At 38.1% G+C, this 26,721-nt stretch overlaps 2 protein-coding genes across 2 annotated transcripts; both read right to left on the reverse strand.

Annotated features, from left to right (window-relative positions):
• Nucleotides 1-859: 859 nt before the first annotated feature.
• Nucleotides 860-5,065, reverse strand: srxn1 (sulfiredoxin 1 homolog (S. cerevisiae)). Its single transcript, XM_014985384.2, has 2 exons — nucleotides 4,733-5,065; nucleotides 860-3,495 (listed from the first exon to the last, which is right to left on the reverse strand). Exons 1-2 carry the CDS (start codon nucleotides 4,970-4,972, stop codon nucleotides 3,286-3,288), a joined length of 450 nt encoding a protein of 149 aa, XP_014840870.2. The 5' UTR covers nucleotides 4,973-5,065; the 3' UTR covers nucleotides 860-3,285.
• Nucleotides 5,066-20,157: 15,092 nt separating this feature from the next.
• scrt2 (scratch family zinc finger 2) lies at nucleotides 20,158-26,019 on the reverse strand. Its single transcript, XM_014985372.2, has 2 exons — nucleotides 25,277-26,019; nucleotides 20,158-20,957 (listed from the first exon to the last, which is right to left on the reverse strand). The coding sequence occupies exons 1-2, from the start codon at nucleotides 25,434-25,436 to the stop codon at nucleotides 20,158-20,160; spliced, it is 960 nt and encodes a 319-aa protein (XP_014840858.1). The 5' UTR covers nucleotides 25,437-26,019.
• Nucleotides 26,020-26,721: the final 702 nt, after the last annotated feature.

Below are 26,721 nucleotides of genomic sequence, written 5' to 3' on the forward strand. Positions count from 1 at the left end.
AGCAGCTTAGTTTATCTAGGGGTGATTTAATGTGCAAGGACCTGCTGGACCTCAAAGGCTATCTTCTGTTTAAAGTCCTTTTTCTGTTCACGTTCCAATCTTTTTCTCATATTTAGAACGCCAAGATATGCAAGAAAGCCTTAAATTGAACCTTTTCATTTAAAGATTAAATAAATTATTAGAGATTTGATCAAGTTAAATGTTTTTACAGGGGCAGTATTGTGTATTTTCCAGGCACACAGAGCCAATTTGTGACACAATAAAGTAACTACCTTAGCTTCAGTTCTTATAAAAATGCTGCATATATTAAATATAACTTAAAAGAAAATTGACTTCACAATTTGATGCCTTGAAATTGGGCCTCTGTCTCTTTAAGAAGCTCCTACTCTTTCCGCCATCCAACAGCGCTCCTCCAGTATGATGTTTACAACCATTTTTAAGAGCCCTGAACTGAGAAGTAGTTCCTATGAAGAGCTCAGCAGATGCACATTTCCTCCAGGTGTTTGCTAATTGCTGCTGCCACTAGTCTGAAGGAGCAGAGTGGGCGACAGGTGGTCTGTGAAGAATGCACAAAGAGGTAGAGCTTTGTGAAAGAAAACATTTCGGCGTAGCTGAAAGGCTGCCAAGGGAGAGTAAAAGATTTCTGAAACATGCATGAAAGAAGCCACACATGCACAGGGAGAAGATGGAAACTCCATGAAGAAAAGCTCTAGACTGGGATTTGAACCAAAGACCGTTTTGCTGCAAGGCAACCATGTCCAAGTCTGATAATAATTCTGTAGCTTCAACAATTATGATCCAATTTATGAGACATAATAATCTTTACACCAGATTTATGAGCAAAGGATCTCTCCACATCTGTATGTTATTATTTTTATATGTTCATGAGAAACTGAACTTTTTCCAGTAAACTTACAGTAAAGGTAAAAAAAAAAATCCATTAAAAGCAAAACCATAAAATACAGGTAAGCAATTTACAAATAATATAGTTAATCAACACTTTTACAAATAAACAAACAAATACAGACAACTGAGCAAAACAAAGGAAAAAAAAGAGACACGGCCTGATCCAGTTCGTCCCCCTTGGCCCTCTGATTGGTTGAAATCCTCAAAGAGAAAGCATGTAAAACCACCCATGGAAAGCGGTCCCAGCAGCAACAGGTGCAATGCGTTTTTTCAGACCGGTATTGCGTGTCAAACCCCCTTTGAGGATATGGTTACTTCCAGACAGTGAGTGAGCTACAGGAAATCTTCTCACACGCGACGATTCAGAGTCCTTTAGGGCCCGTCGGTTAAAGCTGGCCCCGGGTCGCCCTTCATTTCCTCGATGGCCACAAAGGGAGATCGTCAAATGGCTCCGAGCTCACATTGTGAGAGCACTAACGTCGGAAAAGCCTCGTCTATATTTTACCTATATTATTCGGCAAAACTTCAGTTCCTTCCGCCGAGGCAGAGGCAGGCAGGGGAGCAGCTGTCCAATTTGATTTAGTGAGCCGCTCTCCAAGACTCAGAATAAAAACATACACAAGGGACTTTTTGTATTTATGAAATTATTGCTTCTATGCACTGCAATACACAAATTATTTAAAATGTACATGCATTAGTTAAGATTTTACACGATATTTTGTTGGTAGGATTTTTGATCCTTCTAAGAGACAATGGAAACAGAAGTCTGATGACAAGCAGAATGGGATAATTTTGCAAGACTCAACAACATCTTGCATTGTGTCATCAGGATATTCTCTGAACATCTGACTCCTCCAACAAAACATCTGGTCTCTAATCTCCTGAGGTGTCTACAACGTCAGAGTTAAAGCCGACTGCGCGTAAAGAAACAGGGAGAACATCTGAAAACTTCAACTGTCTAACAAACAAAAAAATCATTTTTTAAGATATATTAGAATATTGGTATTTTTATGGAATGTGTGGCTAATTAAAATGATAATTTACTCTTTTCATTCCAGACCAGAATTTAAAATATATATATAGAAATTAGCAGAGTCATGCTGTGTTTAGAATAAAAAAAAAAAAGAGTTCAACATAAGAAAATACTTGTAATTTTTTTTCTCTTTGTAAATCTATACTTTATTTAAGTCAAATGAAAGTAAATAAAAGATAAATAATATATTTTCTTCTTTATTTAAATAAATCCACAACTACATCAGCTTAAGCTGCCACAACAGAAAAACAATGAACCACATGATGAATCATGGATTCAGTTTCTTATGCAAAATTTAAGAAGGAAGTATCTGATTAATAAAACTAAACATTTAAACATGCAGCGATTTGACATGAAGAATGTGTGTACATCCAGAGCTTTGTTTCCCCCTGCTGGTAAATCCTGTGCATTGCAATCACCTGCTGCAGCTGGCAGTCACGGTATGATCCTCCTGAGCAAACAGCAGTGACGTGACAAAGTCTGGAGTCATAAGCATTTCACATATTATAATGATTGAAAACATCTAAATCAGAGGTTTCAAATTAATTTTGAAATCTCTATTTCTTAAACAGCCAGTTGTGTCAGGATATATAGGCTAAACCCATTAACTGTTAAAATATTAATAAATAGTTTGCATTAAACAACTTCTTCTTGAGTATTTTTTCACACTGATTAGTCCCTCCTGGATTTCATAATTGTTTTTGTGATTTAAAAAAAATTAAAGTCAGACATTTCTGTGGAGCCAATTTAGAAATATCTGCAAGGAATTTAGCATTTTTCTTTTTTGCTTATCTGAAGGTAAATTTGTCTTTTTGTTACACACCATATCAATCATGGACTATAATTTGTACATAAAGTAAGGCTGAGGGAGAAGTGTGGTATGAGGAAAACATACTGCCACCTTCTGGTGGGAGTTAGCATCACATTAACACAATGTTTTTGACTTTAGCGGAAAATTTGCAATAAACTCACAATTTTATATTAACGCGAAAAATTGCAGGCATCTGTTGAATTTACGCAATTGCAGAGTCACAAAAAAACTGGAGGGACTCATTGATGTAATTTGGCAGTATACATGTAAAAAAAGTGATTTGATTGATAAAATAATATTTAATCACACAACTGTTATCTTGAAGTTTCTATTTATGTGTCCCTCTGGAATCTAGAGGGCCACATAAAAAGCTGCGGCGGACCAGATTTGGCCCACGAGCCTTGAGTTTTACACATGTAACTTAGATGAAATGAGTGGCTCACTACTAGAAATCTGCAGAACTTCATAATTCAATTGAGGACTGGAGTTGGACACTTCTGATATAGCGAGTCAAAACAAGAAAAAGTCCAAAAAATTATCGCAGATCGGGCGTTGAAGCCCCCAAGTAAGTCCTGAGGTCTGAGATGTTTGATCTGATGAGTTTGGCTGGGATGGTTGGCATGTGAAGCCTCTGATAGGCAGCAAACCTGTGACAGCCTCCGAAGGAGTAGTAGTAATTTCCTCCCTCGCTGCCTTTGATCCAGAGAACATCAATAGGAGGAACAACGCTGATGTCTGGCGTCTCCTGGAAGGAAAGGCGAAACGTCAATTAGGGCACACAATAGCACCAAAACACGACACATGCAAGTATTACAAAAACATGTTTTAAAGTGAAATAACCTTCATTATTTCATCACAATTAAACTATAAAAAAAATATTATTAACTCAACAGTTTTATGTACAGTAGAATAATGATTCAAGGGAAATTTTGTACAGTCTTTACTGTACAATATTATTGCCGTGTTTAGATTATTGTATTGCGTCTGGGGTAACACATATAAAAGTTCTTTACAAAAGTATGCACGGTGCGAGAAAGAGCAGTAAAAATGACACACAATGTTCGTATCATTTCAGATCACAACTTATAAAATTTATGGGTTTGGTACACATTAAAACTGCACAGCTGATGTTTAATGTTAAAAATGATATGCTTATATTGATAATTAAAATTTATTTAAGAATAGAGAGGGAAAAAACATAAAAAACTAAATCACTTGACTTCTTGTAAAGTTTCTCTATTTTTTGAATATGTACAAAAAATATATAGCATGAAGCATAATGTCAAAACTTTTGTTTTGGATATTCAAGGGTGTGTGAAAGTATAAACATGTCATAATTCCCACTCCTTAATCACCTAGATTAGCTTACATTTACTACATTTATAATCCATAATCCAAAGCCTGTGTTTAATAGTTGTTTGATATAGTACCTATTTAATTTTAACTTCAGTGAAAGAACAATCATTATTTATATTTCAGCAAAAACGGCAACAAAAATGGACTAAAAACATTATATATTATATGCAGCAATATTGTTTATATGACAATTTTAATAGTTTCATGTTTTGACATTGTCCAAGTTCAATATTCAAATAATACCAAAATTTGACTCCACTTACTAATACACAAACGTTTTTCCTGTACTTGAAACTGTGATTCCCTGCTAACTTGTACATTTACTTAGACTTAAACTATTTTTTTTTATGTTTTCTGGTAATGGTTTATTTTTGGCTTTGTAAGAATTCATGTGTCACCTTATATTAACACATTATTATAATGAATTGAATAATATTATAAAGTTAAATGTATAAAATGTATGATAAAGACTGGCTATACCACCAGATAATCACTGTTTAAACACCTCAGACGGTTGCGAAGAAAGACATTTAACAGTGTTAGCTTTTGATTTAAATTCAAGACAATATTTTCCAGTTATAGCACAAAAACGACTGCTTATGAATTCATTAGAATAATTAGGTTACCTTAATGGTATCCATCAGACTCTGGACTTTCTGCTCGTCCAGCTCCGAGGGAAACGGTCTGATGATCACCTTCATAGGAACGTTGTGAACCTCCTGGATGGTGTCCGAATGAACCGACCTGTTGTCGCCACTGTTTTTAACATCTATCGTGCCACATTCAGTAGGTATTTTAGACATTTTTCTATTGAACAGAAAAATCTGTTTTAGCTGTGTTTTATCCGCCCGAAAAACCCGAAACATTGGCTCAAACTTCCTGGCATAAACACTACCAGCTGCTGTAAGCTACTTCCTGAACTTTTTCGTCCGTTACCAACGGAGGAATTTGATTGGTCGCTGTCAGCGTCGATCAATAAAAACGCCCCGCCCTATTTGTAACTGGTCAGCAAAGGATGGAGTAAGTGAAGTCAACTGTTTTCTTTTTTCTTTGTGAATATTGTATTTTTTTTTAGCTCATATTATTAGCTTCTTAAGATTTTTGGTAGTAAATGCCTATTAACAAAATAACACTAAAATAAAATTACTTTCTACTGAAATTTAAACAAGTTATTGTCGTCTTTACATTTTGCTTTAATGGCGGACTAGCTAAAAATGTTAGCTAGTCAGCCTTACAAAGTGAGGCTGTTTCATACTTCTACGAGGTGCATGCCCCCGTGCTTTTAAATGTTAACAGCGTTTTTTCTCTCAAGTTTATTTATATTTAAAGAGTCAGTGTGAATTAATAAAGAAAAAAGTTAATGTAAATTTACCAGGGTTAGGCAATTTATTCATGTCGGACTTAAGGCATTTATCATGTAAATAAAACAATAACTAAATTTTTTTTAAATAATAAAAAAAAGTGAACAAATATAATTTAAATATAATTTTAGAGATTTTGGATAATTCTGTATTTTTTAAATTAAAGACTTCATTGATAGATTGGCAATGTATTTATATGTTATTTACTACTTTAAATGTTTGTAACAAACAATGTTACATGGGAGTGAAAATATCTATCAGGGGTCAGGAAAATTTACAATCTTAGAGTGACTTTTGTACTCCTATTTCCTGAGTTCAATTTGTCTCCAACTACAAAACTCATAGAAGATTTACGTTTGAAACGTATCATTTTTTCTTTGGTGAAACTTAAGCAACAAATTTCATGTCTAATTTTAGGACAAAAGAAAAATATCAAACTTATAAAAATGTGTAGAGAATGAAGCTGTTTGAGTTTTTTCTATAATAATGAATCACAAAGAAGTACTGAAATTAACTTAATGAATAAATAACAGATTATTTGCAGCAGCCATCTGACTTGAACCAGCTGTTTTATGGAAAACAGAAGAACTGATAAAATTAGTCTGATTAAATTTCTCAAAAATAATTTTAATATATTTTTTGTTACAGTTGTTATGTGCCACTGTGTATGGCCCAAAGAGCTGCATGAGGCTCTGGAGCCACAGACCATTGACTTTCCAGGTAAGAAGACATTAAGAATCATACCAAACGTAGATTAAATAATAATGATCATATTTTCGTTTTAGTCTTACTAATGCATAATGTTGTATTCAAATAGCTGTTTGTGGTCGTGCATTTATGGGATTGTCTGTCAACTCTCCAACCTGCTCTTGTAGAGTTGGATAGATAAAGAAGTGATGATAGTGCTGATAAAATTAACAAACTGGTAAAACATTATTACATTTTTTTTTTTAACTATCCAATTATTAAGGTTGTCTAATTACATAAAAATGTTATTAGCGTGTTTATGTAGGACTAAACCAATGCAAAACACCTGCTCAGATGAAATGCTTGTCATTAAAATTCATTCCAGCAGTTAGTCAGCCGGTTACAAAGTAAAACATAACCTTTGATGACAGTACTTTTAATGAGGTCCTTGTTTGTTTTGTCGGCGGCTGTGTGATGTAGGCCTACTCCTTAAAAGCAATCACACTTTTCTGTGGTTTTCTATTTTTGCAGGAATTTTAACAAACCAGCTGCGTTGCTGTGGTTACAAAAAGGACATTGGGACTCGTAGCTTTACACAGGTAAGTGGAAATCATTAAAGATCTGCTGCATCCAAGCAGAAACGGTAGTATTATTGTTTCCCCAACACAAAGCCACAACAACTTTTAATGAGACAATTAAAAATGATTCTTTGGACAGGAGAGGAAGGTAGTTATTCTGAAATATTAGAAATTCTTTGAACTAGAGTGACAGCGCTTTTCATGCTGATTAATTGGTCACACAGGGATCAGTTACAGCATGAAGGATGTTTATATAGAGTTTGTAATAATTTACCGTGATTTCAGTGTTGTATAAACTTTAATAAAACAGAGGAAATGTCTTCTGTAATGCAGGTGCTAGTAAATGTGCTAAATGTTTTGGCATCAATATCAACGCAAAGTTTAAAATTCACCGTCAAATTTATTTTTATAGCACATTTAAAAACAACGGTTGACCAAAATGCTTAACAACTACACCAACAATATAGTAAATAAAATGAAACTGTTAAAATAAAGCCATAGCATGTTTTGCTTAAATTTTGTTGGACACAAATCAAAGGTGCTGGTCAGATGAGACCCAAATGTAGCTTTCATTTGAAAGCAAAATGCTGTTTGAGGGAAGGTGAAGACTGTGCATTATTCTGAACACACCATTCCCATGGTGATACAAGGTGGTGGCAGCATCATGCTGTGAGGAGGCTTTTCTTTAGCAGAACCGTGGATGCTAAAGAACAACATGAGGTGAAATGCAATCCTGTTAGACGCTGCAAATAACTTCAGACTGGAGCAAGATTGCAAAATTATCTAAATGACTAAACGAGGTTAGAGAAACATAAGTTTTTGGATTTTTATTTGTAAAAAAAGGGAAGAAAGTCATGTATCTATGTGATATTTGAAATTTGCACTTTTTCCACCTTTTTCTCTGTACAACATAGTCAAATTTCTGCTTTGCTGCCATTCAGATTCCATATTAAACACTGAAGATAAACCAGCATCACATGATGAGAGGGAACCCTGTCACTTAAGGCGTATAGACATGCAAATTAGCTCCGGTGTTTTGGTGTTTTTGGAGTCCTGCTACACTCCACACGACCCTCTGCTGTCACAGCAGTGCTGCATTGTACTTGCTAACATATCTCAATTACTCAGATTGAGTTAGTCACACAGGTACAACAGCAGGTCATGGAAGAACAGTTCCCACATAATAATTTGCTGTTAATATTAGATTTCGCTCCCTGTGGGATTGTCACACATAGAGCAGCTGGAGAAAATTACCTGCCAGCTTTTAGCCGGAGAAGCAGGCTATATTTATTCCTGCCTTTTTTCTTTCCTCGTTCTTTCTTTTTCTACACGCTGACATGCCTTTTAAAGTGATAATTATTCTAATGCTGATTTCCAGCCTTCAAAGTACAGCTTTGTGACAGACGAGGCCTGTGAAATCACAACACGATTTAGCAACAGTGGATGTTTCTCCGTGACTGATTCGTGCAGCGATGTTAAAGGCTTTGCTGACTGAATCTGCAAAATTATTTTTCTGCTTCCTCCTTGCAGTAAGGCGTTTCAGAATGAGATTTCTGTTTAATGATCTTTCTGTGCCTTGAAATAAATTTGCTCCCTGTATTCAAATCCAGAGGGAAAACAAGTGGTGCTTGAGAGTGAGGTTATTTAGGTGTGGACTGAGCTGCTGTCTTTCTTTTCATTTACACTTAGCTCAGTTCATTAACCTTACAGTACCACCAGAAGCACAAGAACATTATTTCAGCACTTAATGCTTAAATATAAGCACAGAAAGCCTCAGAAGAAGCGTTAAATTTACATTATACAAATCATTAGGGTGCCATCAGCCAGTGATTTCCTTTAGCTACTAATCACCTCATTCTTTTTTGATTGATTTCATTGTAACTTGTAACAGCCAATAAAGAAAAAGGCCTTATAACTCTTAGATATTTAGTTAACCACAGATCTAGTCACAGGTCTTCACTCTTAATAGTTTCTTTTTCAGGGTGTAATGATGCAACTTCAATGATTTTTAAAAACAAGAATTGGTGGCACGGTCTTGAATTCATTGTGGATTTTCTCTAACCAGTCATGATCAAAATTATACACGTAGACCAAAATATCTACATACAACTGCATGATATTTATCTAAATATAAGCTTCTGATGTAATTAAAGCCTCATGTTGACCCAGTTTCTTACCAGAAATAATATAACTTGATTCATTTCTGGCATGCTGTACAATTTCAATACAGTGTACTCTCAGAGAGGTTAGGGACAACAACCGTATACAAAAAGCTAAAATCAACAAATACCTGAGGCCCCTCTAAAAACGCTTGCTTATTTTATTTTAACAATTCAAACACCAAATATACCTTAATGCATTAATGCGCACAGTGGAAATCTATATATCTATAGTCTTCCTTCCTAGGAAAATGAACGGTGCTCAAAGTCAAGTAGTATTGTGCTTAGGTTTTTCAGCTTCACAATTTTCTTTTAAATATTTTAGATGCGCTCCACAAGAAAACCCACAAAAACCGGGGATCCACTTTACAGTCGAGGTTGGAGCTATGCCAGAAGCTTTAGACATACAGAATCAGTTCTGATGTGTGTTTGGACTGTTTGGACCAATTCTCCAACAACCGTGTCCAAGTTTTATCAGTTAATTTAAGAGTGAAGTTGAATAATTAAGCAGTAGTTCTCTTTTTTCATCATTCCGCCCACCTTGAGCAAAGTACCAGGACTATTGGGAGTGAAGCAGTCCCTCAGCATGATCCTACCACTACCATGCTTGGCTGTTGTTACAGTGTTGTCAGGTTTGAAAACCTTGAGCTGCTGCAAATGTTAGTCTAACTTGAAGGTGTCTGTTTGGGAACCACAACTCTCTCTCTGTGCTTGTTGATGTTAAACTTGCCTCACTTCTTTCCTTTCATCAATGTTCTGCCGAAAAACTAGATTTGTACTCTGTAACCTATAGATTTAAACATATTGGGATGATAAATGTTAGAACGAATAAAATGAATCACTTAAAACTCAAATTAACACAATATACATGCCTGAATGTAAACTTCTGACTGGAACTGTCTATTGTGTAACAAAGAAATTAAACGAACAATGACAAATATTTGCCGCTCATTTCTTAAAATGTCTGTAAACTATTGTTATTGAACCAGAAAACAATCATGCGTTTTAATCTCCTTTCGGTCTGTTAAACAACTTATCACAGCAGCTCTGCAAATCCTAAAGTCTTCTGGCTGTGAATCTTTTCCTGTCCTTGTTTCTGCATGCACTGTACATAAAGGAAAGAAAGGAGCTATTTAAGGAGTGCCCTCTTTGACTTTTGCCTGAGTGCTGATGACAAGTTGGATATCGTAGATGCATAAAAATGAGATTTTGACATGACTTCAAAAAGAGAAGCATACGGATGAGGTGGACCCTCTGCCAACAGAGAGGCGAGGAAACAGATGGGTTTTTACACAAACAGCACAAACATCAAGAACACTGAGTTAAAGAGCTTGGCAGTCTCACTTGATGAAACAGTGAGGAATGGAGGAGCTTTTAATGAGCATCTCTCCTGTGATGCAGAATGTGAAAAGACAAACTGTTCGCTCTTAAAGGGGAAGTTACAGTTGGTTGGTCCTGACTGGCTGTGCAGGATGATTTTTCGAACGGCTTGTTGGGTGGTCAATATCAATGCCAACTGGTTTACAGTTTGCATCTGGACAGAAACTATTTATTTTATGTCAATAAAATAAGAAATGTGCAGATTGTGGTACATTTTTTTAATTCTACGCAGCTCTTTTGTACCTTTCTATGTAGGGATGAAATGATTTAAGAATTAATTAATCATTAGTTGGAGTAGACACACTCTAAAAATGGCCATTTTGCTAAAAAGAACACATTAAGCCCAGTAATTAAACAAAAATCGTACCAGTTTGTATTTAAAATTAAAATAGGCATTTTTGGGGGGTAAACCTGTTCAACCCAGAACTCCTCAAATTCAGTTCAAATTAGGTAAAAAAAAAAAAATCATATTAAGCACATTTTGCTATCTAATTATTAATCGGTTAATTCAGAAAATAGTCAACAGATCAGCCTTACACTGTCATTGATGTTAAGTAATTAGAAATGGCTTTTCACATGTTGGTGTGTGTTTTTTAGCTGCAGATGCATCTTTAGTTACAAAAAAAATCAAGTGTTCATTAAAGGAATGCTATGTTTAACCAAGAAACAGTTTTTCTTATTTAAAATAGTAGTTGGACTCTATTTGTTTTTCTAATATGCTTTAAAAAATACATAAGTGGTTAAATGAAAAATCTGCAGAATGTACCAATTTTATATCAAATTAATTGATTAATTGTCAGAATAATTGATAGACTATTCCTTACTAAAATAATTGTGAGATTCAGCCGTACTTCTGTACCTATTATTTAAGCATCATTAACAATCCCTTCATTGTTAGTGATGTTATTTAGATGCAACCATCAAATAATTTGTGTTGATTTGTTTTTGTAACCTTTTCTTGTTCAACACGTTGCATTTTTGACCAGTGCTAACATGTAAAGGATGCTAACATTTAAAACGGTGTGTGAAAACCTCCCAACACTCTTCCCGCAGCTGAATCCACAATGTTGTGCTGGTAATGCATTTGTTTATTTGTAATTTTTTGGAAATCAGCCAACAGAGGGCGCCAGGTGCAAGGGAAGGGTCAAAATGAGGGTGAGTTAAAGATGAGTTAATCTAATTACCATAAAAAAACAGAAAATGCTGGTTGCTGTTCAGCTGTAATAAACTCACTTGTAACTGCTGCTGCATTTTTTATTTATTTAATTCGGTCACATTATTGTTGTGGTACAATCATCTTCAGTTTTTTTATTAGTTGATTAACAAATCTTCAATAAGCAAAAAAACAAATCAGCAGTTCAAACCTGAAGGAATGAAAATGTTGTCACTTTTTATAAAGTAACTCAGAATGATTCATAGATTCATTATTTAAATTATTTTTCTGCTGAATGTTTGAGCTTTTCTGTTCAAAATCCACCTAAAATTTGTTCTTAATGAAAAATAATATACTTTTTAAAATATCCCAAAAAGTGACAGAAATTCAATTTCCATTATAATAGTATTGTTTACAAACATATTATTATTTTTACTTTTTAGATATTCAGTGAGTGACTCAACACAATGCACTGCACTTCCTTAAATAACTTTTTCACCTTTTGCCATTATAACCTGACTTTGACCCTGCCAGCATACCTAGGTGGGCCCCATATGGGGGAAAGGTGGGCAGACATATGGGTCCCATAGGGTTTGTCCAGGGGTTCCACGGTGGCCCCACATGGGTTTGCCCATGTGAGGCGACAGCCTACATGGGCCCTACGTGGGCCCTAAATGGGCAAACCCATGTGAGTCCACCACCTTGTAGGGCCCATGTGAGGCGACAGCCTACATGGGCCCTACGTGGGCCCTAAATGGGCAAACCCATGTGAGTCCACCACCTTGTAGGGCCCATGTGAGGCGACAGCCTACATGGGCCCTACGTGGGCCCTAAATGGGCAAACCCATGTGAGTCCACCACCTTGTAGGGCCCATGTGGGCTGTGGCCCTACATGGGAAAACCCATGTGGGGCCACCATGGAACCTGCGGACAAACCCATTTGGAACCCATCTGGTCTGCCCACCTTTCCCCCATATGGGGCCCACCTGGGCATGCTGGACTGACCTGTAATATAAATAGGATCAAACTATCATGTATGTAATTAATAAAAAAAAATATATTATTAGATTGTTAGATCAAGTACATTATTTGATTCTACGTAAAAGGATGTAGAATTTTCTCGTAGCTTCAGGAGTTGTATAAATAAATATTTAAATACTTTTTTAACAATAGGAAGAAAGATAGTTCATCTGTGCTGTATTTTTGTAGCTTCAGATGAAGCAGCAGTGATTAATGTAATTGTTTTATGACCATTTTTTGGAAAAAGGAAATGCCAGAAAAATGTGAAAACTGAAAAATTTATATATTTTAAAAAAATATATAAATGTAATACCTATTTTAATATCACAATGTATGAATAAAATGCACCAAAGATTAAATTTTCTAACTTAACTTAAGGCCAGTTCAGTTTATTTAGCAACAATTCACAACAAATCTCATCTTGGAGAATTTGGAGACAGATTTGTCTAATTTACATTTACAAATATAAAATCCCACAACTCCAATACATTCCAATCATGTATAGATTTATATTTATCCAATTTGGGTAGAGCTTTGATGCAGTGCAATCACATTTAGTTGATCATGGCAGTGGTTAAACTTTTTTTTTTCTGAGCAAGCCCAGTTGATTGAATTGAGTCGTTAACTTTACAGCAATCCCTCATCCTGAACAAGTACGTGGTGAAATGCTCAGTATCCGCTTTAAGGAAAAATAGTTTATAATCAGAACTTGCTGTATAAGTAATTGCTAAATCAATTATTATGGTGCAACTACATTGCGCTCCTTTAATTACCTCAGTAATCTCAGCTGCACTGAGGAGGGTTAAACAGTCGCATTAACGCTGAGGATTTGTGCAGTAACCTTGTGGTTACCCTACACCGCCTCCATCCGACAGAAAGCACTTATATTTTCTCTCTGACAGTCACTCAGATGGCGATGATGTTCTCAAGTCAATATCTCTGAAGTTTGAGTGTAGCATCCTCAATTTTGCAGGGCTGTTTTTAATAATTTACCTGATGTGCCCTGAGTGTTAGAGGCGGTGGGAGGCGCCGGCTGCTGCGTCGCTCTCTAGACTGTTGCAGAGATATGTATGCAGGGCCACAGCCTCCCTACCGGCCTCTCTCTGCTGATTGTTGTTACACACAGCACTCTCATGGGTGATGTAATTGGATTCCATGGGTCCCTATTTTACAGTTCATTGCCATGTAATGAAATCAGTTATTTACTTTCATCATAAAATCTGATAGGGGGCAACATCTGTTGGGGTAAAGTTTGACTGAGTACTGCGTATGAATGCTGATGTGCAAAGGAGCTGCAGCACTCTGTGCAGTCAGACCAGCACTTTGTTGCTCATCTTTTACTCAGCATGTAAAAACAGAAGCAACAATTTATTGTTTAAATGTGAGCAACGCAGCGAGCAACAGTAAGCACAATCATGGAGGAGAATGCTGTGCAGCACATTGTCCCCGCTCCGCTCTGCTGTCTCATTATGCCGCTGCTCTGCTGCTGGAGGACACTGAAGGACACAAGCGATTGAATTCAAGTGTTGTATATTCCCTGGAAACCAATCAAGAAAAGCCCCCAGAATAATAATCCCTGTCCACTGTCGTGATTCATTTTTATTTTGTTCCATATTTTTCTCCGGCTTTTGAGTCACTCAGGAAGGGTAGTTCCAGCATAAAATCAATGTTCCATTAAAATTTAATGGCCAGGAAGGGCTTAATAGTGGCGGAACAGATGCCTCTGCTTTTGAGAACGCCGGCATCTCAAGAACTCTCACTCAAAGCGATATTGGTGTTGTCAGCCACTCTGATGGTTCTCCTTTTCACCCGCTTTCAGAACTAAAGATATTGGCATTTTTTCCCCTCAGAGTGGGGAAATTAAAATTTAGGAAATTGACAGTAAAGCTCATCCAATCCCTCAAATATTGGCAGAAGAGGTGGCAGCTGATGGCACGTTATTGTCTAAGTATAATTACTCACTCTGTTAATGTTGACTAAAAACTACTTCAATTAGATACCAGACTCACTATCTTCTGAGTATGAACATCTGCAGATTGCAGTGCCTTGCAAAAGTATTCACACCCGCAGAAGTATTCAAAACCACAAAGTTCAATTTATCTACTGGAAATGTCTGTGACATACCAGCGCAAACTAGTAGATAAAGTAGGAAAATTATTGTTTCTTTCTCATTTATTAAAAATCAGAGTGTGTTGTGGACATACGTTTTGTAGAACCATTTTTATTACAGCTCTGGAAAAACTTAAGAGACCACTAAAAATGATCAGTTTCTCTGATTTTACTTTTTATAGGTTTATGTTTGAGTAAAATGACCATTGTTCTTTTATTCTATGAACTACTGACAACATGTCTCCGAATTTCCAAGCAAACATTTTTATATTTATTTGCAGAAAATGAGAAATGGTCAAAATAACAAAAAAGATGCAGCGCTTTAAGACTGTATCTTTTATTTAGAAACAACGATACTGATGTTTTAACTCAGGAAGAGTTCAGAAATCAATATCTGGTGGAATAACCAGGGGGTTTCCAATGGGCTTCAGTGCAGTGAGCTCTTCTTTTTTTTTTTTCCAGAACTGTATGTCTCTACCAGCTTTTCACATCTTGAGGTTGAAATTTTTCTCTCCAAAATATCCTTTGTTCAGTAGGCCTGTCACAATAACAATAACACATTTTGCTGGACAACAAATTGTCCCAAAAATAACTGCAATGAACAGTAATGTTGTTTTGACACCATTTTCAAGTAATAATTTGATATTGGCATAATAAGGCAAGTTCGTCCTCTCAAACACCAATAAACAAAAAACTGGAACTAGGAGATACTTAAATGTCAAAAATGAAACAAACTACCAGAAACAATTTTAAAAATGGGAATAAAAACCACATACAATAGAAACCATAAATAAAATGAATTATGTCTCTGTGAACAAAATTACCCTTCAAAAAAAGTTAATCATCAGAACGGAAATTATCGAGCTCATTTTAATTTATGATGCGATGAATTGATTAACTGTTTATTGAGAAAGGCTTAATTGGAGAGCAAATGCACATACATGTCTTGCCATAGACTCTCAAATTACTTTTGGTCTAGACTTTGACTGGTCCATTCTGACTCACACAAGAATATGCTTTGATTAAAACAAAACAAATAGTTCCGTTATTACTCTGTCCATGTGAAGATTAAACTCCACCAGAGTCTTAAATGGTTATATGTAACAAATTAACTCAACTTTTAAAAGTTTTTTTCAAGTGCAGCCTCTTTTTTTGAGTGTATAACCATCTTCTGTCTGCTGGTTGTTTATTAATGTTCCCTATAAAAACCTCTGAGAAAAGAAAACACCAGTCGTATTTATACTGAGATTAAATTACACACAGATGGATTTTCTTTATTAGACTTTTGGTTGCACTGGATTTTATTTACGGGTATCAATGTAAAGGGGGCTGAATAGCTACGCACACCAGTATTAAACAAATATAGTCTAATTAGAATAATTTTTAGATGTTGAATTTATCACACTAAATTCTTATTCTGTTCAATTTTGTATATGATTTCTTTTAACTTTAAATTTGCCTGCAAAAATTCACCTGTAAATGTGGTGACCTTCTGGTGACCAAAGCAAAAGCAGTCCGTCCCAGATTAAGTCAAGTGGCTTAATCCAGGACTAATTATTAAGAAATGCGCCTTTGGTCCAGCCCATCACACTGGTGTCACATGATCAAAGGAGCGTAATTTGATTGGCTAAAAGCCAATTGCCAAGCCAAAATGTTTGAAGGGGAATTTTTGGAGTCAAATTTAAATTGGAAATAAATGCATATCCATAATTGCATTCAGTAATGTCTAAATAAATAGTCTGACTCTAATGAGACTATATTCCTTCCAAACACCACCCTTCTCAAAATTCTATATAAAAGGAGAAAAAAATGCCTAATTTAGCATCCACTTCGCAATTATTCTCCATGTCATGTTTGTCTATTACATAAAGTCGCAGTAAAAAGTTTAAACTTTCTGGTTGCAAGGTAGCAAAATGCTTTTGCAAGGCACGATATGGGAGTTTTTGTTTGTTTTGAAATGTACAAAAATACAGAAAATCTAATTTATTAGTAAGAAATTAGGGCATCTGAAAATAAATACAAATGGACTTGCTGGTTCCTTGTGCTATTGTTTTTATTAATGTTATCATTGCTATTGTTGTCATCATTATTAATTGTAGCAGAACAAGATAAATGAAAACACCCCTCAGCAATCATGGCTTAAGTTTCTTCATACTGGAACGGAGAGAAAGAGAGAGAGATAAGGAGGAGAGTGAGAGAGAGAGAATGAGTAAGAAGGTGGAAAATCTTAATCAGTTTTTTTTTCTTTGAGGACCATATGGATGGTTTCAAGCAGCCAACCATATGTTGAAGGCTTTTGTCATGGAAATCATACTTTTTGGCACTTTTTCATTGCGCAGCCAAGCCGGGCACATAAATAGAAAGAAAAGAAGAAAGGAAATAAAAAAAAATCATACCCAACATGATCAGATCTTTGAGAAAACACAGAGTTGAAAGTTGTTGTTCTAACTTATAACAGATAGCTTCTTAATCAAGACGCTCCCTGATTCACATGGCCAACCAGACTGCAATTGGTACCTGCATTTGTCTTTTCTTTTTAAATAGAAAAAAAAGACATGGATAGAAAAAGAGCATTTAAATGTCTACATGCATTGTGATATTATTGCTGTGATATATTTACAAATATATTTACAAAATCAAAGAGGAACAATGTTTCCCTACATCTAAATGCAATATTTTTGCTTGTTGTGCCCCTTTTTTCTGGAAATAGTTTTTTAATACTGCCAGGTTTAGATGCAAGCCTGCATTTACTTAATATGCTCAGTGCATGTATTTGTCACTTTAATACACATCCCCCATGTTTTGGAGGTGCTTTATTGTCCTCTTGCATGTTAATATAGAAAAACGTAAAACAATCTTTTGGAAGCAATTATTTTTTTTGCATTTGTGTAATATTACAGCGATGTTCCAGATTGTGTGTCCTACACGTTGATCATTAGACAGGTGGTTTGGATGCTCTCATGCAGTGATTCAGCTGTAGCACTACACAGGATGATGGTGAAACAGAGAGAAGAGGATGAACAAATAGAACAGAAGCTCCTCTTTGCTCTCTTTTCTCCTCCTCAGCTTTGCTTTTTTTTATTTTTTTCCAGAGCGAGCTCAGCATTACTGCGATAGTGCCATCCATTTGGAATATGCAAATAGCTGACAGTGCATTTGCCTGCTGGTGCTTGACCTTCCCCTTGGAGGTCGCTCACCGACTCAATTACGCTCCCTATCTGCAGTCTGTCTACAAACACCTGTTATCCTCCCACTCTCCGCCACCCTCCGCCAATCCCACTTCAGCACATCTAATGCTTGACGCGTCTGTTCAGAGGCAGTTGGGACAGGGTGAGGACGGCTGCTGCGTAGGGGAGGGAAGCGGGGGAAAAAAACCAAAAAAAAAAAACCCATAGAGCTGCGGTTTAGAAGTGCAATGCTGCGTGTCATTTTATTACAGCAATTTGAAAAACGTTCTTTTCCCTGGAAGTTAATGCCAAGATCGTTTAAAGAGAATACATAAGATTCCTTCAAACCGTTACACACTTTGGTGTATTTAAATACTTTATTATTATTATTACTATTATTATTATTACTGTCTTGCTGTGTTTTTAAAGTAGAATAAAAATTATTAAGTGAACAAATAGCAACCTCGTGTCAGTTTTGGAGTCATGACCTGCTAATCTTGCCGTCATTATTGCTGTTGCGCCTTTGCGGCTTTAGCACACCCAAGACCTTTTTGTTTTCTGATTTTCAGTGTAGACCACTTCTGAGGACTTATTGCCTGAGATTGAAAGACAAAAAAAAAAAGAAAGAGGCCAAAAATCTCCGTCTGTGAGGAGGTGGAGGGCTTTTGGGAAACAAAATCAATAATTTTTTGTCATTGTTTTCTTTTTATTGCCCTAAGTTGAACAAAAACAGAACAGCTGTGATTGTTTTTCCATGTCAATTGCTTTTTCAGTCATGTTATTGCCACAAAACATAAAACTAATTTTGCATTCATTCATTGGAAGTCCTCTAGCACTGGTACTGTACATTGTTCCTCTTTAAAACTAAGTCCCATGGACTCTCTACAGTTTTCATGCATATAAACATTTTCTTTGAAGATCAGCAGCATCTTACAAGGTCAATGGATGTTCGTTTTTTTAAATTGCAAACAATAAATAAATACATGATAAATAAGTATTCAATAAATAAGCAAAAAATAGAATGAATAAATAAATAAATAAATAAATAGATAAACAGGAGGATAAATAAAGTATTTACATGATAAATAGATGGTATGCATCTACTAAACCATGGGCGTAGCTTTGAGCGACATATAAAAACAGACAAACACAAAAATTTGTCACTTTGTAACTGAGGGTGTGCGAGTCCGTACGTTCACTCTGAGGTAATACTGGTGGAGGGGGGGAGCACCTCAAATATGGGGTCGAGATTACTCATTAAGACTGGACGAGGCACCATGGAGGCAGCGGCGTTTACGCTAGCCAGCATGGTGGAGGAAGAACAACAAGAGTTTTAATTGCTATAGATGAGTGAACCGCTCATGGCACTTATTAGATCATTTGGTCTGGCTCTCTGTGAGTGTGTGTTGTTTTTTTTTTTTTGTTTTTTTTTTTGTCCAAGTCTGTGCATCAGGGTGAGACTATGAATCGGATCGGATGGTGGAAGTAATAATACCTGCTCAACAGGCCAACATTTTAAAATCGCTGTTCCTGCAGAATTGATCTGAATGACATATGGTCGTCTTATAGCTTATTTAAGATGAGCTCTGTTTCATGTACCCACAGTTACAAAGAAGCTTTTGATCAACAAGAGATAAAAAGCACAAAAAAATAAATTTAGAAAAATTAAATAGAAAAATAACATCCGTTGAATTGAAACGTTGGTGTGGAAAAAAGGAGGGTTTGTCTTTTTTTTTTTAACCTTTTAAAATGATCTCCCTTTTTTTGCAAATACTGTCATAGTTCACATTTTTGTAAAAAGTTTATGTTGGCAGTTGCAAAAGAATTCAATTCTTAGCAAATAAAAAGCAGCATAAAAATACAAGAGGTCATTTTGTCTCTAAAAAACAAAAGAACACTGTTAGTCCTTTTTTATGTTTTTTTTGTTTGTTTTTTGTTACTATTTCCTATAAAATATCAGGAATCTAAATATTATTACTATTGATATCAATATTATTATAGTCATTGATAAAAATTCACATGCCAGGCCTCATATATAATTGTGTTGTAAGTGTGGGTGTGCATTCATGTGTGTGTGTGTGTGTGTGTGTGTGTGTGTGTGTGCGTGTGTGTGTGTGTGTGTGTTCATGTGTTCTCACGTTGGTGTGAGGACACGTTGCTGAGTTGTGTACAACTACCATCTACAGTCTCTATTTGGGGGAAAAGGTTGATTGATTGTATGTTTCTGTGGACGATTAGCTACTGTGCAGGGAAAAAAAATCCAGCATCTTTTGAAATTGTCTTTGCCATAATCGGTTATCAGAGTTTCTTCACGTAATCTCAGTGAAAATATTGCTTTCTAAAAAAAGGGAAGAAAAAAGGCATGGAGGGCAGAGTGATCAGGGTTATTGGTTGTGAACCTTCGACAGGGGTTCAGAAATTTTGCTTGTCTCGTGTGTTAGTTCTCTGATCCAGAGTCGTCTTCGTCCGCAGAGCCCTTGAAGCAAGCTGACTCATAGTGCTTGTTCAGGTAGGACTTGAGAGCGAAGGTCTTATTGCAGCGCTTGCATCTGTAGTGCTTGAAGGCAGAGTGTGTTTGCATGTGGGCGCGGAGGTTTGAACGGTCAGCAAAGGCTTTCCCACAGTGGGCGCAGGCGAAGGGCTTCTCCCCCGTGTGAGAGCGCATGTGGCCCTGCAGCAGCCAGGGCCGGCTGAAGGCCTTGCTGCACACGTCGCACTTGTGCTTGAGGTCGTGGGTGAGGATGTGCATTGCCAACGCCGGCATGGACACGTACACTTTGCTGCAGGTGGGACACTTGCGCGCCATCTTGCTGTCCAGGCTGCGGTGCGTCTGCTTGTGTCTGCTGAGGTTGGAGGAGGTGGCGTAGGTCTTCCCGCACTCGTTGCAGGTGTGGCGAGGCACGCCGGCGCCCCGCTCCTGCACCCCGCCGTTCGCGCTGCTGCTTCTCGAGCTGGACCCGCGAGCCTCGCCCTCTCCCTTTCGCCGGGAGCGCCCATCGGAGATGAAGAAGGCATCCATGGTGTAACCCTCGGCCAGAGCCTCCGATTCACCAGTGTAGAAGCCGCTGGCCGTCATGCCGGACTGTGGGCTGTCGGGGTGCTTCAGGTCCGGGTCGCAGTACTCCCCTCCGCTGCTCACCTGGGTGTACAGGGGGTCCGACACCGGCGATGCCAGCTTATGCTCCATCTTCTTCTCCCCCTGGTATACAGATGGTGTGATGTAATCCTGGATGTATCCTGTGTAAGAGACAAACAAACGCAGTTGGCCAGAGGTTGTGATGGATGAGGACACGGTGACACATCTGTGATTACATTATTTCAATCTGGGATGGCAGCCCTTTCTCAAAGCAGTGAAAGGATGAGTGGCAGCACCGAGTCTCTTACTAAACTCCAGTTATTCTCAGCAAGAGAGAAAAGTGACACATTTAGGCTGGTTACCATCATTCAGCTGCACCACGGGAGTTATTGTTTGTAAACCACTAAAATATTTTGTCAAGGGGAAGGGATAGGTGAATTTTATCGCAACATTTTATGTTATTATTGTGATAACAATAAAAATTATGATAAAAAACAACACATTTTTAACACATGTATGGCTGTACCTGCATGGCTCAGCATTCATAGCACCACAAACACAAATACTGCTCTTAAAAAACATTCCCGTTTGAAACAGGCTTCTTCAGGACTCCACTTACTAAATCGCATACTCTAACGGCATTTAATTGTATTTTCAAATTTACTGATATTTATTGATGCTTTCATTGAACAAGCAGTGGAGAAACTTATTGATAATACTGTCTTGTTTGGTTTTGTTTATTAATTGAAATTTATCAAGAAAACGATAAATCTGTATTCTCAGTGTAAGAAAATTTTCACATTAAATAATAAATGCACCAATTGCAGTTTTCTGACCGATCACCAATCTTTAAGAAGCCTGTGCTGCCGATTCTGAGTTTGGCAGATATAGATTTTTTTGTCTGAAATGTCATTAAATATAGCAAGAAAGTTGCTAAGTTGGGTGAATATGGTTAACTGCACACATGCAGACATGGCCTGGTGGGCCGGTCCGCCAGTCCCTCTCTGACTCAGACGGTGGATGATTTTTGATCTCTGCAGTGGTAGAAAAGATCAGTTTCTGGAAATTAAAGAAATGTGGGCTGATTTATTGGTGCTCCTCTGATTTGTCTTATCTTTCTTTGCTTTAAATGTCTTTAAATGTGAGATTCAAGAATGAAGCATAGAATAACTCAGCACCACCCCTGCCTCACTTGTTGCTTCTCACTGCCATCCATCTTGTCCTTGACACTCATCCTTTCTCAATGAAGCTGTTTTAAAACTAAAGTTGGAAAACTATGAGCTATGGCTAAACTGTGATATTTTTCTGAATTATATTGTTAGATTCTCATAATGACTCAGTGAAGTTTAGCATGTAGGATATAAACTGGGCCAATGAACTAAAGATCTTAGAGTTAACGTAGCACATCACAGAAGATTTTAGTTCTCTGTTTACATACAAACCGTTTTCCCTTGATTTTCAGAATTTATCATAGTTTACATTTTCATTAATACATTTTTAGCTGCAACCAGTTCATCACAAAAATAATCTCTATTAGAAAAACCAGGTCCAATTCATTATTATAATATGATATTACCCACTTATGATTCGAAGAACTAGAACTGCTATTGCTGCAAGTCGGTGATATTCACAGCAGTTCTTCCTCTGAATCAAGCATGTGGCGACAGTGGGGACATGATTGCATCACATTATAGTATGCAGGATATAGTTTAAACTAACCTGCTTATGTCATGTTTTAGTTCTGCAGTAAGCAGGGTTTAAGATGATGCAGGTAGCCACAGCACACTGATGTGCACACATGTTCACTATAGGATGCATTTTAGTCGGCATAATTCTCGTCCTTCGTTTTTACCTCCGGAGAAACTCGAAGACAGAGCAGCTAAAAGGCTTGCTGGCAGCTAAATGAACCAAAACAGAGGTTGATAGATGCTGAAACGGTGTGCAGCTCAATAAAAAACTAAATGCATTCTGTCTTCTGGGTTGGTATTTTTCAAGCGCAAACTCAAAATGTGGTGAATTTCTTTTCCTGAGACAAATAGTGCATAACTGCATAAAAAAGGCATTCCTAAGCGCTGCGTGCAGCAAGCAGTGGAAATTAGGTATTGACTGCTTTTTAATGAAATTCAAAGTTTTGAACTGATCAATAACCTATCATCTGTAAAATAGTGCAGCTGTTGGTGGAGTCCAATGCTGGAGAAGATAGAAATAATAGCGTGGAACAGATCAAGTGTCTTAGAGACACAATAATAGTTTATTGAATGCAGTTTGCTGGAGGACTGATAATGTGAGACATGGCATCACGCACCATGTTTCCAAAGAGGGTCACCTGTCTGCAGCAGCGAGCTTGCTGAAGTGCTTTCAAGAAACAAGCCATTAAGAAATCAGTTTAAGTGCTCTCTTACTACTGCTTCTCCATTCCCAAGGGTTTCGGTTCGCACACCCCCTTTGTCAAAGACGTGACCGTGACACCCGGGGACAAGGAAACTACAGGCCTGTGCACGCGGCATTATGCTGCACTGCATGGCTTCACGAGTTTAAACCGCACAGATGGTGTTTGTCTGAGACGGCGTCACTTTCTTTCTGAAAACCAAACAAATGGATCTGTTTGTCAGCTTCATTCCTACAGCTGCTGCTAAATGCATAAATGCTGCTGTTGCAGAAGTGATGAGCAGCCAAATCCACCTGTTTTACAGCCACATTAGCAGCAGGCACAGAGAGTGTTTGCTCTGCATTATAGCGAGGTATATTTTTTTTATTATTCTTGCCAACAAAAAGCTGTGTGTGCTATCACTGTACGCAGAGGTGTTTACCGTGTTTCAATTACTCAAGGTCAGACACGAAGCTCACCATTTAGGACTCGTGCTGTATCAGCCTTTACAGCTCATAGACTCATTTCTGTAATGCAAAGCAAGCATGTAATTAATGGACCCTCTCAGCCACCCCTCTTTGTTGTTCGACAGACACTCAAGTCAAATGTCTCCACAATGGGGGGAAAGAAAATCTCCCGGAGCAGCAGAAGTGCTGACGTTAGGCTTTTCAGCTGCGCTGAGAAATCTTTTATTTTATCTCCTTTATTTTGGACTCAGCGGAAAATGATAATTCTTTCTTTCAGATGAAAAGCTTTTTGTCCAGATGTTATGGTGACTTATTGTTCTTTTCTTCTGTTAATAAAAGTGCTTATTTTTCATGCCGTTGAACAATAGAGAGAAGAACAATAGAGTGACTAAAACTGTACAAATGGATTGTTAAGTGCAGGAAGAATAATTTAAATTCAGCACATGCAAAGACACGTCTCTGTGAGGATAAATAGTTATTTTATCACTGCATATCTTGAGTTTTAAATGTTGGTTTATTGCTTATTTTGAATATTTGCTGGGTTTTTTCTTTTTGGAAAACAATAAGAATAATTGTAATCTGGCTGCTTAAAATTTCACCTTGTCAGTGAAATGGCTGAATAACAGGTGGGCATCATCAACAGGGTCTAGCTGTGCTCTGTGACTCCTCTCCTTCTGCTAAAACGACTTGGGGAATCACAACAAAGGCTCTCATGTGGCCCACCAAAACGTGGCCACAAAATGGAAGCGACGATCCCAAAGCAGGCTGTGAAAGTGAAGGTCGCCCCTCGCCTCTGACCGGAAGCCCGGCCAGTCCGAGCGTTGACCACAGCGCAGTTATGCGCCTCGCCTCCGTGTTTACTGTACAACCTCCCGTCACGTGATCTGCCTCATTGCTGCCCCGAGCATTTTTCTATCCTTATTCTGCCTCATTTCGGCGCTCCTTCAGCTCCCCGCCTCCCTCCCAGCTCCGCTGTACAGTGTGTTGATGTCTCTTGTGGCGGCAATAGGCCTGCTCGGCTGAAACTCTAACCCCTGCTAGTTTTCAAATGCCCGGAAGGAAGAGAAAGATGTAGCGGAGCGATGGGGGTGGGGAGACTGTGTGCTTGCTCCATTTGGATGGGAAGAGGGGGGCAAGGGAGGATCGGACCATGATGGGACTCAAGGACAATAACAGCTAAGGACAAATGTATCATCTGATACTCATCTCTCATATTCATGAATTTTTTACTCCACATAATGAGCAGAAATTGCCAACCTTGCATGTGTTTGTCCACCACAGGACTCTAGCAGTTCTACAAATACGTATCCCAGCTCTCCTGATTAGACACATGTTTGCTTCCCTATTTACATAAACTAATCCGTGGCTGTGACCTGAATTGTGTCTGTCCTTCGCCGGAGTCAAAAAACAAAAGTCTGGGAGCATGGCGATGGGGGTGGGGTGCCTCGGAAGCGGATTATTTTGGATGTTGGTGCGGAAAATCAGCTGGATGCATGTAACGTGTCACATTAATTTACACAGTTTTGATCATTTTAGCTGACTCAAACAAAAAATCTCGCCCAGCTAAAGAAAAACCAGGCATGCTGAAATCAGCGGCGGAGCTTGTTTACAGGACATCTTTAACTAGAGGCATGTTGCAACTCACCATTCTCGCTGAGGCGAACCCCGAGACTGGTCACCGAGTCTGTGATGGAGCGGGCAAAAGTGAACGAGTCGTCCAGGTGGTGATGATGGTTGGAGTTGGCCACATTGGACGAAGAAAAATCATCAAGCTTGATCTTCTTCACCAAAAAAGAGCGGGGCATGTTTCAGTGGATGAAAACACGGGGCTGAGAGAAACGCATGAGAGAAAATAAAAGACCCTCTGAGGACGCAAACAAGCGGAGCTGGCTTGACGGTAAATCCTTGTGGTTGATGTGGTCAGAAACATAAGACAAGAAAGGAAAAAAAAATGGAAACCGGTGGAGAACGAGGCTGATGGCAGTGCTGGGTTGATACTCTTTGGTTCCCCCAGCGTCCCCCGGAAAAAATAAAAAAATAAAAAATAAAAGCGATCCTGTTCAGCACTGGATAGCTCCTGTGATGCAGCAGGCTTAAGAGACCAGTGAGGAAGAGAAGAGATGGAGACAGACAGAGAGAGAGGAGGGAGAGAGTGCAACAGAGAGAGAGAGAGAGACTGTCAGACTAGCTGAGATCAGCAATCACGCCAGCCTTTATATGGGGCACAGGCAGAGGAAGATCAGGTGGTGCTGCGAAATGGAGCTGCTTAGCTTTAATCCATCAAATGTCCCCAGGGACACACATCAAATTACTACTGAACCGTCTGTGCATTCGCACACAGACAGAGGAGAAAGAACACAGCCAGACCCCCCCCAGCCCCCTGCTGCTCCCCCTGCTCCTCTCTTCCCCTCCTCCTTTCACCCCGCTTATGCTCCATGCTCAGAGGAGGAGTAAAAGAGATGGGCAGACAATGGAGATGTGGATGAGAGCACACTCGGTGTCCTGTCCCCCATTGTCTTCAGATGAAGTGGCACAGTTTATGTTTGTCTTGCACCGGCTCTGCCTCCCTCAAGTCATCTCTGTTTCCTCAAATAGCCTCAGATCTTTCCTTCCTGTGGTCGCACCGCACTGAACTCACAAACCAACAGCAGGCACTGAGTTTCTGTTTAAGAGCCCCGCTCCTTTCTCTTTTAAAGTTGAACTGGATTCCTGCACCGTTGAGGAGTCTGAGAGCTGCTCAGCTCAGCGCTGCCTTCTCCCTCCCCATTACTGCTGCACAGATGTGTGTCCTGCCATGCGTGGCAGTGAATTATCTGATTAATTAATTACATCTTTTTTGATTAGGGTGAAATCCAGAATTAGATCTGTGCTTTCTAAATTGGCCACATATCTCTTGGCATGTATTTGTGTAAATGAATTTGCTGGTATAGAGTTTATTTGTGTCTTTCAGTGTATAGGCAGTACACGTAGAGCGTTATTTTTAATAAAGTAGAAGTGATGCACCTGTTTGATTCACTGTGAATCAACAGGAAACACTTGTGTCTCCTCACTTCTTTCTACTCCTTTGGTTAAAAATACCTTAAACTGGTA

The sequence above is a fragment of the Poecilia mexicana genome, unplaced genomic scaffold, assembly GCF_051168715.1.
Source record: "Poecilia mexicana isolate PSO_F unplaced genomic scaffold, ASM5116871v1 scaffold_7, whole genome shotgun sequence".
NCBI classification, from domain to species: domain Eukaryota; kingdom Metazoa; phylum Chordata; class Actinopteri; order Cyprinodontiformes; family Poeciliidae; genus Poecilia; species Poecilia mexicana.